This window comes from Cheilinus undulatus, linkage group 4, assembly GCF_018320785.1.
Source record: "Cheilinus undulatus linkage group 4, ASM1832078v1, whole genome shotgun sequence".
Classification (NCBI taxonomy): domain Eukaryota; kingdom Metazoa; phylum Chordata; class Actinopteri; order Labriformes; family Labridae; genus Cheilinus; species Cheilinus undulatus.
Window position 1 is genome coordinate 26,331,565 of NC_054868.1, and position 18,415 is coordinate 26,349,979.

At 39.3% G+C, this 18,415-nt stretch overlaps 2 protein-coding genes across 3 annotated transcripts in view; one reads left to right on the forward strand and one right to left on the reverse strand.

Annotated features, from left to right (window-relative positions):
- The window catches only part of stx8 (syntaxin 8), a 58,019-nt gene extending 50,217 nt beyond the window's left edge, over nt 1–7,802 (reverse strand). Inside the window, exons 1-4 of the mRNA XM_041784815.1 lie at nt 7,691–7,802; nt 6,263–6,362; nt 6,061–6,155; nt 5,695–5,805 (exon numbers count right to left, since the gene is read on the reverse strand). Coding sequence (XP_041640749.1) covers nt 5,695–5,805; nt 6,061–6,155; nt 6,263–6,362; nt 7,691–7,707 — 323 coding nt within the window. The 5' untranslated portion in view covers nt 7,708–7,802. The remainder of the gene's footprint in view (nt 1–5,694; nt 5,806–6,060; nt 6,156–6,262; nt 6,363–7,690) is intronic.
- A 2,921-nt stretch (nt 7,803–10,723) lies between these two features.
- Nucleotides 10,724–18,325, forward strand: LOC121508851 (TBC1 domain family member 24-like). Of its 2 annotated transcripts, XM_041785961.1 has the most exons (11): nt 10,724–10,932; nt 11,184–11,362; nt 11,457–11,718; nt 14,975–15,091; nt 15,173–15,589; nt 15,713–15,952; nt 16,064–16,219; nt 16,656–16,719; nt 17,053–17,151; nt 17,310–17,604; nt 17,682–18,325. In XM_041785961.1, exons 1-11 carry the CDS (start codon nt 10,724–10,726, stop codon nt 17,855–17,857), a joined length of 2,214 nt encoding a protein of 737 aa, XP_041641895.1. In that variant the 3' UTR covers nt 17,858–18,325. The 2 variants fall into 2 exon arrangements, with proteins under 2 accessions (XP_041641895.1, XP_041641896.1); XM_041785962.1 differs by lacking the exon at nt 17,053–17,151 and having other exon boundaries at nt 10,782–10,932.
- The last annotated feature ends 90 nt before the right edge of the window (nt 18,326–18,415 follow it).

Consider the following 18,415-nt stretch of genomic DNA (forward strand, 5'->3'; position numbering starts at 1 on the left):
CTATAAAGTATGTGCTAGCCTGTATGAACTTATCCCATTCATCTTATGATGTTTAAACATACACACAAAACTCTTGAAAATTCCCAAATCTTCTCTAAAATATTTTCACTTTGATCTTACTTAGACTTTTTCCTGCCAGTGCCCTAATAAAACTTTCGCATGAAATCTATGAGCCCATGTGTGAATGGAGCAGATACATTCAGAAAATTTTACCCTAATTTACATGACAGCTGATAAGACTGTACTCAAAAAGTCGATATGACGTTACATTGCCATATACAGGAAACAGAATGGCATCTCGCAAGATAAACCAAAACTACTTTATGTAATTATGAGTTTGGTGATGTGCACTATGACACATCACTCAGGCCTATTTTAAAATTATTATTTTACAAAAACAGGGTGGGCCTAGAAAAACTTTGTGGCCATTAAAACTAAAACTGAAGCACAAAAATGTGTGGCCTTAAGCATAAAATTTTCAGTTTTAAACAGGATGTAATCTGTCCCTATTGTATAGCTATGAAACTTGAGATTCTCTGCAAAGATGCCCTCCTAAGCAGACAAAGTGTGTGCCAAACGAACCCACCATAGCCTGACAGCTAGCCTACCTGAGTTTATGCAGCAGGACTGACCGGACTGTACTGACCATACCAATCAGTACGCTGAGATTGATTGACATGTGTACCAACAAATCGAGAGTGAGCTTTGACATGCGGAACGTTTAAAATGGTTTTCTATTGGCTGCTCTGCCAATGACATTGACTGACATACTGACAAAAGCAGAGAAAGTGTAGCATGAATGATGCATTGTTTTGGGGTTTAACTGGCTAAAACTGGGATAGGGGTTGTGCAGAAACAGGACATGTGAGCATTTTTGTATACAGTAGTTTTGTCAAGACAGCCTGAATATGGGACAGTCCAGGGTAAATCCAGATGAATGCTACCCTCGTCTTACAAGATCTAAATATTTGCAAAAGTTTTGAAAAACAGCAAGGTTCTTAATTTCTATAATTGTACCAGGACATGTCTTGTTATGGAGGCTTCCATATGCTGCAAGTTCAATCAGTGTTACACCCGCAAACGTAATAATTGCCCACAAACATGATTAACCACAAACATAATACAAATATGCAAAGATTAATGTAATAATCCCACAAACATAATAGCAGTTCATTGTAAAGGCAATTAAAAAAAGGGGTGAAAACAGCCCTCTTTGTCATTTACGAATAACTTAAAGAAACATTGTGCTTTTTATAGACTGTGTATTTATAGACTGTGCTTGATTGGATGTGACTTGAAGTTACTGTAAAACAACATAATTTCACGGGGGTTTTAAGACTTGCACCCACCTTACCACAAAACTTATCTATTACAACGCCAGAGTGCATGGGCATCATGGGATCCTATAGCACATGCGCACGCTGAATGTGAATGTGGAAGTGCACTTTTCAGTGCATTCTCCCCTTATTATAATATGAAGTGTATACAATTAAAAACTTGGGGTTTCTGTTTAATAAATACACCGTTATATATGTCCAATAACAGGTAGTAATCATATAAAAGCACAAACTTTCAGAACATCAAACACTGCAGATTTGTCTGCCATTTCCATCACTGACCCTTTTTAACATCATATCCTGCCTCCTGAGACCTTGCCCCTCTTGTCCAACAGGGAAAGTCTCTCATTGGGAGGTGCTTGCATGAACAGGCAAGTCAGGATTTCAGGAGCAGGTTAACCTGAAATTCACTAATAAATTTCAGGAGTGCATGAAAAATGGCTTCAGTGTGACGACTACTTCAAGATGCTTTTAAGGCAGTAAGTAAAGTATTGTGAGACCACTCACAAAGCTGGCAAGCTAAGACTGATACCATCAGAGAAGTAGGCGAGGCAGGGCCTTGGGTCTAATCTCTCTGACATGTTTGATTACTCTGAGACTGTGTGCCAGGCCTGAACTTCCTCCATGCTGTTGCCCAGTGTGTGAAGATCCAATTAACCAGTCAGTGGGGAGCGCCAAAATCAGTCAGGCACATCTCTTGAACTAGACTGCCGCCATCGCGACCCGAGCGCCCATGTCCTGACTGAATGACTTGGACAGGCGAGATTTAACTAATTACAACTATTTCCATTGCAATCACACAAAGGTGAATAAAGAAGTCAAGGTAGGTCTAAGGGGCAACGGGGTGAACTGATCCTTCAATCGCAGGCGCCATGTCCTTCTTTATCCAAGTCTGAAATGGAGATGCTGAGAATGTATTGTTTCAGGGACAGATTAAAGTCCCCTCCTGTAACCTCTATCCCTTTTCTTTTACCCTAAAGTCCTCACAAAAAAAAGGAGCTTAGATTATCCAGGCATGGCCAGTCCACCCCCCTGTTCCACATTCTGTCCTCAGAGACCACACAGTGGGAATGGGTCCTACCCACAAATCCAAATTACCCACCACATATCACTATTAAAGTTAGGTTTCACTGAGCAAACTAAAAAACCCTGCAACCACATGATTACAGTTTGCCGAGCTAATTTATTAGAAAATGTCATTAGAGTCTTTTTACAGGGCCTTTTATGTAATTGGGTGTGTGGTCTGTAAAAAGATGAAAGCCTGTGCAAAGCAGCGCTAAGCAGATCAGTCCCTAAACCAAAGCTTGAGAAAGATACCAGAGAGTCAGCCTTCAACTAAAGCATCAATAAAAAATTCTCTAAAATTCCACAAGTATGATTTAACAGTTAAGCTTGGTTTCAAAAAACCAAACCTTAAACACGTTGGCAACAAAGAAGACACTGGGACATCACAGCTCTCTTAGACTGCACAGTGCATCTATCACTTCTGTTCTTCTCTTGGATTTCAGACCCTCCCACTAGAGATGCATGAAAAAGAAGCAAAGAAGAGAGGGAACAAGGTGATTTGTTTCTAAAACATAAGACGTCTGCCAAAGCATCAAATGAAGTGACTTCGGTTTGTAATAATGGCATCAGCTAATGGTTCTCACTCTGTTATAGACACATTTTCCACGATATCGCCAAAGACAGTGTAGATGCTTTAAGGGCTGTGGGATGATACTTAAGATGGTAGGTCAGGAACAACTCTGGATTTGAGCTAGGAGACAACATTTAAGAGAACTGAGATGCAAGGATCCTGAAATGAAGGCATGTAACAGTACACTCAATTTAATACATTTTCAGCCAGGGACCTCCAGCGGGCACTGGGGCAGTTTGTGGCTGAGTGCGAAGCGGTCAGGACAAGGGTCAGCCTCTCCAAGTCCAAGGCCATGGCTATCTGCTGGAAAATGGTGGATTGCTCCCTCTGGGTGGGGAGAGTGTCTTTGGCCTAACTGAAGGAGTTCAAGTATCCTGGCGTTTTGTTCACAAGTGAGGGTAGAATGGACTGTGAGATTGACAGCTGGATTGGTGCAGCATTGGCAGTACTGCAGAGGTTGTACCATACCACTGTGAAGGGGGAGCTGAGCCAGAAAGCAAACCTCTGGTCATGAACTCTGGGTAATGACTAAATAAGATCCTGGGTTCAAGAAGATGAAATGAGATTCCTCAGATGGGTAGGTGGGCTCAGCCTTAAAGATAGGGTGAGGAGCTTGGACATGCGAAAGGATCTCAACTCAAAGTAGAGAACTGGCTCCTTTCGAGGCCTTGGACTTGGAGGTGGTTTGGGCATCTGATCAGGAGTTCAAGTATCCTGGGGCCTCCAGTCACTTCCCTGTTGAGATCCTCCAGTCATGTCCAACTGGAACCCCAGGGGTAGACACAGGACTCTGGATTATATATCTTATCTGGCATGGGAACGCCTTGAAACCCCCCAGGAAGAGCTGGAAAAATTGCTGGGGGGAGGGGTGTCTGGGTGGACTTGCTTAGCCTGCTGCAACTCCAGCAACCCCAGGCCCCGGTTAAGCAGAAGAAAATGGATAAATGGATGGATGTTTAAATCTAGGTAGTAAAGTTAAAAATAAAACAACACGTTTTATTTATTTATTAAAATTGACACAGATAATTTCATATAAAAAGACTCTATTGAAACCCTGAGAATAAACTAAGGATTTTAAACCTTGCCTAATCCCCTGTCAAAAAAACATGTACAGCACAACTAGGGAAAGTCTATTAATTTGATTTAAATAAGCAGTGGTACTGCCTGTGGTCTTCCACTGAAGCACAGAAAGCTCTGAAAAAGATGCTTAATTTTCTCACCATCTTACTTTGTGTCTCCTTAAATACATTTTCATTCATATTTTTAAAAGTTTTATCATTACTCGAGCGTTTATTATCAGCAAAAATCCTAAACTCACAAATGCACATAGAAAACTCTGTGCCTCTTACACTTATTAGAGCAGTTTGAAACCTGGTTCTCAGTTTAATAAATGTTCACGTGTCCAGCTTCACAGTGTGATGCTTTTTCATTAAATGCATCAAGCTGGTCGTGCCATTTTGTCTTGCATCAGTCACTTACAAAAGTTGCAAAATCCTTGTCTGTTCTCTGTTTACCTGCTCATCACAACTAAACTCCTGCTTTTAAAAGAGCTGCAATAACACTGTAAAATATTTTCTATCATGTCTATACACCTGTCTTCTCCAGCTGCTGATGGGAAAAAATGCCAGCTGCAGATACAACCCTCTAAGCATTAACAAGAGTATTGCAAAATTTAATTGTATCTCACTGATTTCAACTGTTCATATGTAATATTTTCCTGATTATACTGGAAGGTATTATTTCATCCCAGCTAGAACTGTAATTTTCTATAAATGCTAAGACGTGAAATTAAAAAAAAAATAATGGAGGTGCCATGCAAAAAAAAAAAAAATCATTTATGAAATACAAAGTAACCCTTAGGAGGTCACAACATGACCCCATTTCCTCTTCCTGTCCAAATAAATACCACAGAGGGCACATTAGGTCAAACTTTACCCAAAATAATGACTGTAGGGCTGCTGTAATGTTTTCAAAGCTGTCACACTGATGTAAAATTAGATGATGAAGAGGATATACAAAGTGACGTTCAGCTCTTAGATTAGATCCACAAGAACAAGAATAATTGCTACTTCACTGGAAATTCACACCTCTCATCTTTTCTCAGCAAAACACACACAAATCACCCATTTAAGCGAGTGTGTGTGTGTGTTTTCATTTCAAAAGGTGCCAAATGTGTGATCAGCAGTGCAAAACCGGCAAATCTCTTAATGAAGAATTAGCTATGAAGTTAAGCACCTTGTCAAAATGTCAGACAGACAGACTTCCTCTCAAGTGATGAGGTCATGGTACACGGGTCATAACGGATGTACAAAGGCTTTCACACAAAGTTAGTGACCGCTGACATACCATCAAAGAACAGAAGAGGGCCTATGACCTCGGTGGTCAAGGACACAGACAAGAGAATGAGGTTTCATTATTTTAATTGGGCATCCAGAATTATTAAACCTCTAACTGAGAGAAAAATCACACTCATTACATTATCTTAAGAATAAGGAGGGCAACAGTGATTAAAATAGATTTGTATGTAGAATTACTCCAAAACCACAAATTGTTGCCCATAAATATGTCAAGATTCATCAGTTTTTGGAAACAAGAATAAAATGTCTTATTTGTCCCATCAAATAGTGAAAATGTGAAAAACAACAAAAACTACAAAAAATAAAATCAGCAAGTTGAAACCATTTTAAAATTTTCTTTTTTGTGATGAAATTTTGTGAATACCTGGACGGCTCAGGCTCTGTGGTGTCTCCCTTGAAGGTGGCATTGAGATGCTTCTCTCTTGTTACCAGATCATCAACCAGATTCTGCCTCCTATCAGCTTCTGACTGCATGCTGGAGTAGCCAGGTTAAGGTCAAAATAAACATCCACATCGCTTTAATAAGTGCAGAGAGGATGCTCCAGGTGTATCTCTTTTAATTGCACCTCAAACAGAAAAAGACTTCAGCAGTTAAAGATGTTTTGACAATACTCTAACGCCCTCTGCAGGCAGACAGCTGCTACTGCAACCATGGAAAAACCTTCAAGACAAAAATGTTATCTTCACCTCATGACATCTGCTCCATGACACTCTTAGAAAAAAAGGATACATGTGCCGAGATGATGATGCTCTTAACACACCATCTTTGAGCTGTGCGATGTTTTGTTTGAGCTTTTGCAGCGATGCCCGCAGAGTCATGTTGATCTGAAAAGACAGAAGATATTCACACAAACTATACATTTAAAAGAAAAACTAAAATTCCTCAAGAAACTTACTGCAAAACTGCCTGCCTTAGAACTATAGCCTCTTACCTTTGCAGGGTTCCCGCCTGTTCTCTGCTGCCTGTTTCGTTCATGAATGTTTTCTGCGATTTCCTGTGCCAAGCGACAAGTGGCATCATAATTCTGTATCCTTGAGTTGAATGAATGGGAAAAAGATGACATGTAAATAACTGTAACCTGTCATTACTGGATAATAATAAACGGCTCACTCTGATAAATTATGGAGCAACCCAAAGTGACTCTGTTTAGTTATAGGATTAATGTAGTATGAAAACCAGCAGGAGACAATTAAATGTCCCTGGATTTGTACACAGTGAAGACAGAAGCCTCATAATTTCCTTAAATGCAAGAAAATCTGTTTTAATGATCAATAGTATCAAAGAGAAAAAAGCTATAAAAGAAAAAACTACAGATCTTCAATCGTATTTTGAACTAAAAGCTGCCATGAGAAAAAGATTAGTCATTGTCTTATATGTACAAATAAGCAGGCAATGAAAAATTGCTGACACATTTAATAACTGCCAATGTCTTTTTTCTTCAGACTTCAACAATCCAATCCACCAAACAAGAGTAAATGGTAGAATAAGCTGTTTGTCACTGACAAAGAAGATCTGGCTTTTTTCATGAATGAAACTCACATACTCAGCTCTGCTGTTCATCCCACAAATGCATGTTCCTTACAAATGTGGCATCCTTTAAAAAGGAAATAAACAGGCTTTCCAGCGGTATCAGATTTATTGCAGGGACATTGTGACAACAAAGAAATAATCTACTACAAATTTCCTTCCTTTTTAGCTCAGTTTATTTTGTTTGATTTCACATGTATCGTGAAGAAAGTTAAAAATCCTGTTATTATGACAATCTAACATCGCAGTGCCACTGAGTAAATACAGACCAGTATTCCGTCCACCTCACCAGACTGCCAAATAAAAAAGATTACCGAGACTCTTTGGTTGTTTCTAAAACTGAGATACTGTCTAGGTTAGAGGCAACAATCAAGTGTAGAGTATGGGACGCTTGAGCTTCTTTGTCAGTCGCCCAAGCTTTTGTTATGACGAATATTTGTGTTTTGTATTTTTAAGTTAAGGAAAGAGTGAAGGATTGAGCCTCATCATGTGACGTCTTTAGCATCGTCCTTTTCCTGTTTCATTCCTGCTAACGTTACACGGTCCAAGCCTTAATAGAGACAAGAAGTTGGAGAAATTATGTCCAAGTATGAATTTCATCGACCCCAGGATGGCCACACTACTGTCACCAAACTAAAAAAACATGAAAACACAGGTTAACAGGAAACGCGAATCATCATATTCTATTCAAGTATCCCTTTTCTGGTCTGGTGGGTTGAAGCTAGCCCTGTAGCTAGTACGATGCTGAACGATTATGAGGTTTATTTACATGAATTTGAAGATTTTTCGTTCAGAAAAGAGAGGACTTGTATCCTTCAATTACATTACGTACCAGGGATCCTGAGACATGATGAAAAAGTGGGTTAGTGGGGGGAAATCCACGTAGTTTCAACCATCCGGCTTTAATCACAAGCGTACTGTTTCTTGTTTGTATGTAGCGTCACTACGGCAAAAGGTGAGGTACATTTGGCTCTCGAGTCGCGTTTGAGGGCATACGAAAAACAGGGCTTAACATTGTTTAAACTGTTGTTTGGAATGTTTGATCAGCATTACTAAATAACCTACCAGGATTGCTCTCCTTGATTTCTATTGTTATAACCTAAAAAAATAATCACATTTTCCGGTATTGATTTGAAAAAATCAAACTGTGTTTGACTGCAAATGCCAGGACAAGCATAGGGGCTGTGTTCCCCTTACTAAACGTGTATTTTGGTTATTAAAAACTATCTTTTGTAGGCCTATTTTTTAAACATTCTCAAAAAAATAGATCCTTCCTTTACGTGTGAAACATCAACAGAAATTAAAATACCATGGGACATTTTTAAAGATCTCACAGGTTTTGTGAATAAGTCTGAATTACATATCTGTATACCTTTGTTTCTTAAATTAAACTAAGAAGGCCATGTTTTAACTTTTTGTTCACCCCCCTGCCTTCATGGAAATTGACTCCAAGGAGCCGACTGCATGCCTGTTTCTCACACTGAGCCAAAGAATTTGTTTTTCAACCGTATTACATGTGGAGCCCACATATGAGATAAGTACGTGTGGTCGTTTCATGTTTCATAACCAAACAGCAGTTTTGTTTGGATCAAAACATGCATCTGTTGTATGGAATAATAACTTTTAGAAGACTTCTTGGAACTGACTGGCATTTCGATGCTATGCATGAAGCCGATTCGGAGAAAGACCAACATCTAAAAATGTACTGTCCTCTCTCTTTTGACCTTATTCTGAGAGATTCATGGATTTATTTTTCTTTATTCAAACCTAAGTATGTGCATTAATCAGTATGGAAATTATTTTCGATATGTCACAATCAGAAAATTCATCTGGAAATTTATAAGTTAATTCACAATTTTTCTCATTGTAAATTAGATAAAAGTAACTTTCATTGCGGTGAAAAGGGATAGTTTTTCAATATAATAGAATTATTTTTTAAAAAGTGTCAATATGGGGTGCCAGGTGCCTGAAGGTTATGTCTGCATCCTCTTTTCGTAGAGGCTGTTGTCCTCAAAGTGAGTGGCTATTTCCCTCACGACAGTGCCCAACTATTTCTCTACCCACCCTCTGACTCTGTGCCCTGTCCAATCATAATAAACAGAAGCCCCAAAATACATCCTTTCATCAAAAATGTCCATATTCATGTCCAAACAACTTCTTGTGTCCAAACAACTCCTTGCTGCTCTGGACAGCAACCACATATTTGAAAAATTTCAATCTGGCTGCTGAAAACACCACAGCACTGAGTCTGCCCTTCTGAAGGTCACTAATGATCTGATGAATGCAGATGAGGACATGTGCTCAGTTCTTGTGCTCCTTGGCTTAAGTGCAGCGTTTGACACCATAGATCATAGCATCCTTTTAGATAGACTGAGGCACCGGGTGGGGTTGTCTGGCACGGTCCTAAAGTGCTTTTATTCTTTTATTTTTATTTTATTTATCAAACAGGAGGTTCTGTGTCTCTGCGAATAACCCTACCTCGTCATTTTCCACCATTAAGTACAGTGTGCCCCAGGGGTCAGTGCTGGGACCCATTTTATTTTCTTTGTACAAGCTGCCCCTGGATCACATTATTGAAAAACATGGTATTTCATTTCATTTCTATGCAGATGACACTCAGCTCTACATGCCAGTAAATCCATTAGACCTGGGTTAGCTGAGCACAATAAAAACTTGTTTGGACGATGTAAAGAGCTGGATGTCATCTAACTTTTGACAATTGAATGACGACAAACGGACATACTTGTCATTGGGTCCCAACTCATTGTAGAAAAAATGCTGCCATCCACTGGGTCCCTTTTAAATAACATGCAGCCTGTTGCAAAGAATCTAGGTGTGTGGTTTGACACTAATTTAACACTTGGAAAGCATTTTACTAAACTTGTGTAATCCTGTTTTTATCATTTAAGAAATATCTCAAAAATAAGACCAGTTTTCAATTTTAAAGACACAGAAACACTTTTACATGCTCTTATATCCACATGCCTAGATTACTGTAACATCCTTTTGACTTGCCTGAGCCAGAAAGATATTCACCGTCTGCAGTTGGTTCAGAACTCAGTGGCCAGGCTTTTAACTAAAACTAGAAGATCCGAGCACATCACTCCACTTTTATCTTCTCTACACTGGCTCCCAGTATGTTCGAGAATTGATCTTAAGATTTTACTGATAACTTTTAAAGCTCTTAATCGCCTGGCTCCTACCTACATTGTAGATCTTTTAACCCCTTATGAGCCAGCACGTACACTGAGATCCTCAGGCAGGGGTCTTCTAGTTGTCCCAGGGGCCCAGCTGAAATCTAAAGGGCACAGGGCTTTTTCAGTCAGGGCCTCGAGGCTCTGGAACTCCCTGTCTGAGAAAATCACATTGGCTGAGTCAGTGACTTCTTTTAAATCTCTTCTTAAGACATACTTTTTATCGAAGCACCTTTCCTGATTTTTCTTGAATTTTAACTTCTCTTATTTACCTGATTTTATTTGACTAAGACATGTCTTGATCTTTTTACCTGTACCCACTTTGCTGCCTGATTACTGGCATTTTATTTTCATTGTAATTTCTTTTTCTTGGGAAGCACTTTGTGACTCTGTTTTGAAAACTCTCTACAAATAAAGATGATTATTATTATTATATTTTGTGCTCCCCAGTGCCTTACTTCTCAGAAAAGGGCACAGTGTCTTGTCAAAGCTTAAAAAAACAACATCCCAATTTTCCTTTACTCTCATTGGCTGAAATATCAACATTGCTTGCCTCAGACAGGAACAGCCCACTCAGGCTTGCATAAAGCCCTTATCCTGAGAATGAGCAGCCAGTAACAGTAGACACATATTGAGGACTGCTTGCATTTTGTCAAAGAATGAGACTTGAGATGATTGAAGTTTCAAGATTGCCTGAGTTCTCAAATTGTGGAAACATGAATTCAATTTCAATGCACCCTTCCTCTGATCAGGACCTGCAGGGCTCTCTGGCAGGAGGCAGAAGCAGACAGAGGTCTCACTCCTACTACAGTCGAGAGGACTGTAAGAATTACGGTGTGCAGACTCAGACTGAGGAAACCTTTTCAAGACCTCGCTCCAGGTATGTGCCACCTTCAATGTCAAGTCTTATGCTGTCATATCTTTTAGTTTTATAACTGGAAATACAGCATCTATTTGGACTTTTCATGTAAATCTGGATATTACAGAAAACACTGGATGAATTTGTTTTATCTTTGATGTGGTCATGCTAAAAGAAGTATCAAGTCCATTTACAAAAATCTCTGTACAATTCTGTTTTATTGCTGAGACATTATTTGATAATAATGAATTACTAATTTGACTTCTTCCAAGGTCCTTTTACAGTATTGAGACATCAGAACATAACTCTGATCATGACATGGGAAACTCTACATCGCCCAGTCTGCTGAGACAGAAGGCAAACTCCCTCCTACAGTATCAAGAGAACAAAAAGGAAACTAAGAAGTCCAGGTCTAAAGCAAACAAGCACCAGCCATCAAGAGAGCCCAATGGTACTGAAAAAGATTTTTACACAACAATAGGAATTTATATATATTGTTGAGGAAAATAATAATTCTGAAATGCGTGCATACATGTTTTGCCCAGGTAGTAAAGGTAATCTGAAGCCTGTGTCCATGATCACCATCTCTGAGTCAGACAACTGGGAAATCAGCTCCAACTCTGGGATGAAGTACGGGCAGTTTGTGGACTGGGAGAAGATTGATCCTGAGGCTGCTAAGAAATACCAGCAGATCCTAAAGAGCAATCATCAGCAGTTAAAGACCATGGGCCGTGAAGGATTCTGGGAAATGCCCCATACGCTGCGAGCCAAAGCCTACTATCACATCATCCACAGCATTAATTGCATGTAAGTCCCATTAGAGTTTAAGTCTATGTTTTCTTTTATAGTGTATCTTAGTTTAGAGGATTTTTTCCAAACCTGTGGTCTGGCTCCAAAGACCTCAGAGGGATGCAAGGCTGTCAGAGTTTATTTGGGACCTTTTGACTAAAATCATGAAATCACACTCAATAATTGGTTTATACAAAGGTCTTTTGGTAAGAACGTGCTTGCACTTGTTGGTAAATCACTTTTTTTGTGCTAGTCCTGGAGAGGGTTCAGCAAGTACAGTATAAAACGGAAAAACTTGAAAATGCTCAAAATATTGTTACTGATTACAAAAAGAAAATAAAAAACAAGTAGAAATGATTTTCTGAGTATGGCTCAAGTTAAAATAAACATATTATTTATGTTTCTCATCCACTGCAATTTTCTCTCATGCCTTTCACGGTTCAATTTTGAACAGATATGCCACCAAAAGTAAGCTAATGTGATTGGCTAAAAGTGACAAAGACTGCAAGGTGAACTTTGACCCAGAAAACACTCTTCCATAGAGGTCAGTATATTATCTTTGCTATGTTGAAGTTGCTCCCCACAGATGGCACTTTTCTAACTGAGTGGGTAACTTCATTCATGGTGCAAACATGTCTAATACACAAAAGCCTTCTGGGAAAACTATGCAGATTAAGGGATGATTGTCAAATAATTTGAGTGCAATGGCAAAAAGTAATCAAGTACTGTTTTTGTTTGAACTAAAAAGGAGTTCAGTCAACTCAGAAAAATAAAGCAGAAATAGTTTTTTTGGAGATTCTTAAAGACCCTATAAAGTGTCAATAAATCTGTATTTAGGTTTTTTGTTAGGTTTGTTTGTCAGGCCATTGTGTTTTAAGCCCCCAGGTCTAACTTCAGTCGAATAAAGAATTTCTATATTTGTAAAATAAAGCTTCAAAATCATGAAAAAGAAAAATGAGGTAGTAAAATCTGCTCAAGGATGGTGTGGGCGTGTCTGTTGAATGAGCTGAAGCCACTCCCACTCAGGAGAAACTCAATTTGAATGGAGAAAAGCACTCACGCCATTCGCCTGCCCCTTGACCTTATGATCAGCGCACAGCTGCTTGGCTCTGTACCAGAAAAGAGACAAAGTCTGTTTTCTTGCTCAAATCTCTGTTATGATGCTTTAAATGGCCCTTTGGCCACTGTGGCTGATACATTTGGCAAATTTATCTCTCAGTGAACCAAAAACAGCATTTAACTGATGGTCAGATTTCAATAAGGGCAGTGACATCAGCTAACAACAGACTGCACTGAGATTTACTGCTTTGTGATTTATATTGTAGTGTTAGAGGGATGGGGTCAATCCCCACTGTGGGCCGGTGGAATCACCAGCCCACATATTTGCCCCGGCCAAATTAAGCCCAGCCAGCTAAGAGGCGAAAAACTTTCCAATTGTCTAAAACTGAATTTCAGTCATATGTAGATCTCAGTGTTTTCACATGTTTACAGCAACCATATTCCAACATATCTAGTGTGTTAAGACACAAATTTTAATTTCTAACTTTACAGGGTATTTAAGTTCACATAACACATTTCTAAACAGCCTTTTACTGCACTGTCTTACATTGTAGGGGACCTACAAACAAAAATGGTTGGGAACCACTAGTTTAGAGGGATGTGTATTATTAGTATATACATTTTAAATTTAACCTCATATGTTAAATAATAAAAAAAAGATAATAACCTTATTTAATTAGCACCTTTAAAGCTCTATGCTGTTTTTGGCAACCCCTTAGGTCAAAGAAATACTTCTTAACTGGTTCTTGATTTTTTCCCATTCATGTTGTTGGGGTTTTTAACAACAACAAAAAAAAATCTAACCTTGTTTTTTTAACAGTCTTATACAGTTTACTGCTCAACAAAAGAAAGTTTCTGCATGTGCAGTTATTCAATATGTCAGCACCAACTTGCTGGCAGCCAAAGAAGAAAGCAGAAGAAAACTCACAGGAGCTGTAAAACAAAAATTTACAAAGTACTTTGACATTTAAGAATTGATTAGAGTATGAAATCCCAAGTACAAAATAATCAAACAACACCAACATAGCCAGGCTAACATAAGAATCCAACAGCAAAAGGTTCAACCCAAAGCAACTCAACCAACATAACCAACCCAAAAAACATAAGAACTCAAGAAACACAAGAACCCAACTGTAGGAATTTAGATGGGTAGGACTTTCATACTACTGTGTTGAACTTTTAGACACACGTTACCAGAGGCATGGGAAAAAAGTCTGTTGAAAAAAACTACAAATTCCACACCTTTAGGGTGAAGTTAAGGGTGGATGTAGAGAGTAAGCATGGTTAAGGGTACTAGTAGTAGGGTTGCCATGAGCCCTGGTTGTGCTGTGTATGTCCCAAGGGCCTGGAAACTGCTGGCGATCTCCAGTCATATTACCAGGAAGCAAGCAGGAAGTGAAAACATTCTGACAAAAGAGCTTGACCTTGGCTGTTGAGCAACACATGTGTCAACATGTTTCAAGCTTGACTCTGGCTCTGATTTTTACCCTAGAAATACCTACAGCCCGGTTCAAAAAAACAATTTTGGTTTGGATAATAAATGCCTCAGTGGGAACGGACCATACAGGGATGATTTTTTAAAAATCATGTCCGTTTGAGGGGCAGATGGCCAAGTAAGGCTTGTCACACATGCGCTGACTTTGGGTCCAACCTGTCTCTCCCCCACTCTGTCATTTCCTGTTTCCAACTCTATCCACTGTCTTCCAGCCAAGGCATAAAAAAGCTAAAAGTAATATATAAATAATGTCCATTTTGGTTTTAATAGGGATACTGGTTTATTCATTATTAGGGTCATGACTGATATAACAGTAAGATGGCAGAATGTAGCTGTTTATCAGAACACATAAGATTCACCTCAGCTCTGACACTTTGTCTTTCTGGGTCGATCTAAAGTTAGTTTGAGACAGTGTGTTCAGTACTGCAGCTGCCACAGATTGGACTCGAAAGCCTCCTTCAGTAGCCAAATGGCTGACCTCACACAGGCTTCGTCCAATATTTTCTGCAGTGTATGCTGTGATTGCAAAAAATATTTTCACCCCCACTTTAACAGAATTATTTTCTTGTCAGCCTCCTTGTGAAAAGAGAAGAGTTTGAAAGTCACTTGAAATACTCAGAAAATGTTATTGCCAGTGAGCATGCTGGGGTGTTGACGATTATATCCTGCAACCACAGCCACATATGCTCGTAATGAAATTATTTTATGTTTTATTTTCAGAGGTACTGACACTCCAGACAGAGAGGTCTACTATGAACTGTCCAAAAAGCTCTTTGGAGAACAAAAAATCAGCACCCATCCTGTGCCAGAATACATGGAGGCAGGAGAAATACCCAGGTACTAAATTATTCTATATTAAATTAATAATAACAAATTCCTTTATTCCATAGATGTGACAGCTCATTTCTCTTTTGTTAGATACTGTCTCAACAAAGCCGGCCTGAACGCCGTTAAAAAAATCCTCCTCTGCCTGGGCAGCTACTTCCCAGACATGAACTTCTGCCCCATCCTGCCTGAGCTGGTCTCCCTTCTCCTCCACTTCAGCCAGGATGAAGCTGAGTGTTTCCATAGCGTGTCCCGACTCATCAGTTACAAGGACCCCAACAAGCGTTACATCGACCAGACCTTCCTCACCTACCGGGCCTCCTGTATGACCTTTGGTGACCTTGCAAACAAGTGTTGCAGGGGCATCCGAAAGCTGATTGCAAGCTCTCACCAGAACCTGTTTGAGTTTTACTCAGACTGGATAATGTGGATATTTGCCGACCTTCCATTCACATACGCCATCAGAGTGCTGGACGTGTATCTTCTGGAGGGCTTCAAGGTGCTTTACAGGTTCGTAAGTGCTGCATTTTTACCTAACCTTTCAATTTGTGTGTGTAATTTATCCAGAAAATGAATAATTATGTATGAATTATGTATGTATCTAACAAAAGAATTCCCAATCACTCTCTACAGGGTGGCACTGGCTTTGCTCAGCCTCTACAGGGTATCCGTTTCATCACGGGTGGCAGACGTGGAGGACTTCAGGACAGATATGAAGAGGTTTGTGCAGAACATAGCTCGACATTGCACAGCTGAGAAACTTCTGGAAAGGGGCTTCATGATCCCCATGGCCACACGGAGGGAGCTCAACCTCCTCTTCAATGCAAACAAAGACTCCCTCATGCAAAAAGGAGTCAGCATACACCAGAAGAGGTCAGTTCTAGTAGGCATAGTTACAATGCCGGATTATAATAAGGATGAATAAAACTCTCAATTTTTTCTCATTTCAGTTTTTTCACTCTTGTTGTTTTAATGTTTTTAAAGGCAGTCAGTCGAGACAGTGGATTTCAGCAACATCACTTCCAGTGTTGTGACAGCGACTGAGATGAGAGTCGTCTGGGCTTGGATACCTGAACGCTTTGCCCTTTTCAGTCCCATTAGACTGTTTAGCACAGCTGAACATGGACGAAGTCTGTCCTCGTGAGTAACCTATTCTCAACAGAATCCAACTGAGGAACCATCCAGGTGTAAAAACCCGTTTAACATATCTTACTTTAACATGAATTATTAAATGAGGTCAGGTCAGTGGGGTCAGTGGTGGCTGAAACCGCGTACCAGCAGTGAAAAGCATTCCCAGGTCTAATTACATAACATAGACAGGTAGTGTGTTTTTACTATCAACATGTTTGCAGTGAGTGTGAAAGTCAAGTGACCAAAAGTTTGCTGGCAGGTCACCATTGTTGTCTTCTGTTGAAAAAGACTTTATTCTGCTACGCATGGTATAAATGCAACGCTCAATATAGGAGGGGTTACTTTTGCACCAAAGATGACCAATGAATCATTTTCCTGGTTTATAAAGATGATTTGGGGATTTTAACTTATTTTTTGTATTAATTTTTTTTCCTTTTTTTTGTAGATTCTATTCACATGCGGAGGGACATGAACCAGCAGTCTTGATTATCAAAACTTCAGATGAAGAGGTAAAACTAACCAACAAAAAGTATACCCCAGGGCCCAGTGTTCAAAAGCAATCCAAGGCCTTGTCTAAGTGAATTTGCCTTTTGGTTTAGTAAACAGAGTTTAGATGCACATTGATGGCAGTAATCAAGTTGGATATGCTAACTTTTGTCATGTCTTGCAACAGGTAAAGAGACTGAGCTAAATTATTAGCATATAAAACAAAAATCCTGGATTCTGAACTTCAGATTATTCTGCCTACAAAAAACCCTTTGAACAACTGGGCCCAGTTGATTAAAGATAACTGTGCTTACCACATAGGACCTTTATTCTATGGTATTATTCTGATTTCTCAGGTCTTTGGGGCCTTCCTGTCAACAGATATTATAGAGAGAAGAAAGCATGACTCTGGTGAACTTACGTATTTTGGAACTGGAGAATGTTTTGTTTTCACAGTGAGCCTCATTTATTCCTCTATATTGTTACATTAAAGATTTTCTGTCAAGTTGGCTATAAAATACATTACAATGAATTTGGGACAACTTCCTTCAGAGTGTTGTTATTTTCTAAACTGCACTGAGTGTCTTAACAACAAATCTACTTCTTCCTTCAGCTTCGTCCCAGCATGGAGCGCTACCAGCAAGCTTTGATCAACATCATGACTCGGAGAGCTACTCCTCAGCAGGCTCTGGCCTCCTCTGAGATTCCTAAGACTGGCTGGTCACCAATCCTCTCCAACACAGGCACAACTTTAACCTGTCCTGCTGGAACCCCCCAGGACCCCAGTTACCTAACAATCCCCTTCACTGCCCCATCAGGGGAACCCATGACAGCTAAGGAGCCAAAGAGGCCCAAGGAACAGGAAGCCTCTATGTTTATAGCAGGCAGTGACAGTCAGCTGATTATTGGTAGGTCTCTTTATCATATGGTAAGATGGATCAAACCAGCTTTTGAAAATGTGCTGATGTATGTGTCCTCTTTTAAGGTGGGGATGGCGGCCATGCACTCTGCCTAAAGGAAGACTTAACAGGAGGATACACAGAACCTTGTGACACATTCAAGAGCATCCCACTCTGCAAGGGATGTTTCAAGATCCAAGCACTAGAAGTGTGGGGCATCCAGAACTCTATATCGCTTTCTCATAGTTTTTGCTCTCATTAATGTAATGAGGGAGCTGCATCATAACTTTACATCTTATGGAAAATGCTACATTTTTTTATGTACACATAATGTAAGAGTGAAAGTTAACCAACATTTTCTTTTTCTTTTTTCTTTTTTTACTTCGGAAACCAGTGATATTTCTTGGATGTATCTACTGTTGGTTTCTGAATTATTTAGCATTTTATTTAAATGTCATTCATTTTCATGCACTTTAAATCGTAATGATATACCTACTTTCAGATTTATAAAGATTAATTCAGACATGTGACCTTATAGGATTCATGTTTTTACTATTAATATAATCGGATAACTGTTTCAAACTTAAAAATATTTACCAGTTGTTAAAACTATTGAAATTGTCAAGACATTTTTGTTCCTACATATGTTGGGTTTGAAAGATATTTACTTTTTTTCACTGTTGAAATTATATTGAAAAACATCTTTCATATAAGAGTCCTATTTACTAAAAATAAACCGTGAAGCTACAAGTTTATAAAAAACGTTGCTGCGTTTTTGTACTGTTGGAACTACAGTAAATTTAAATGACATGACTGCTTA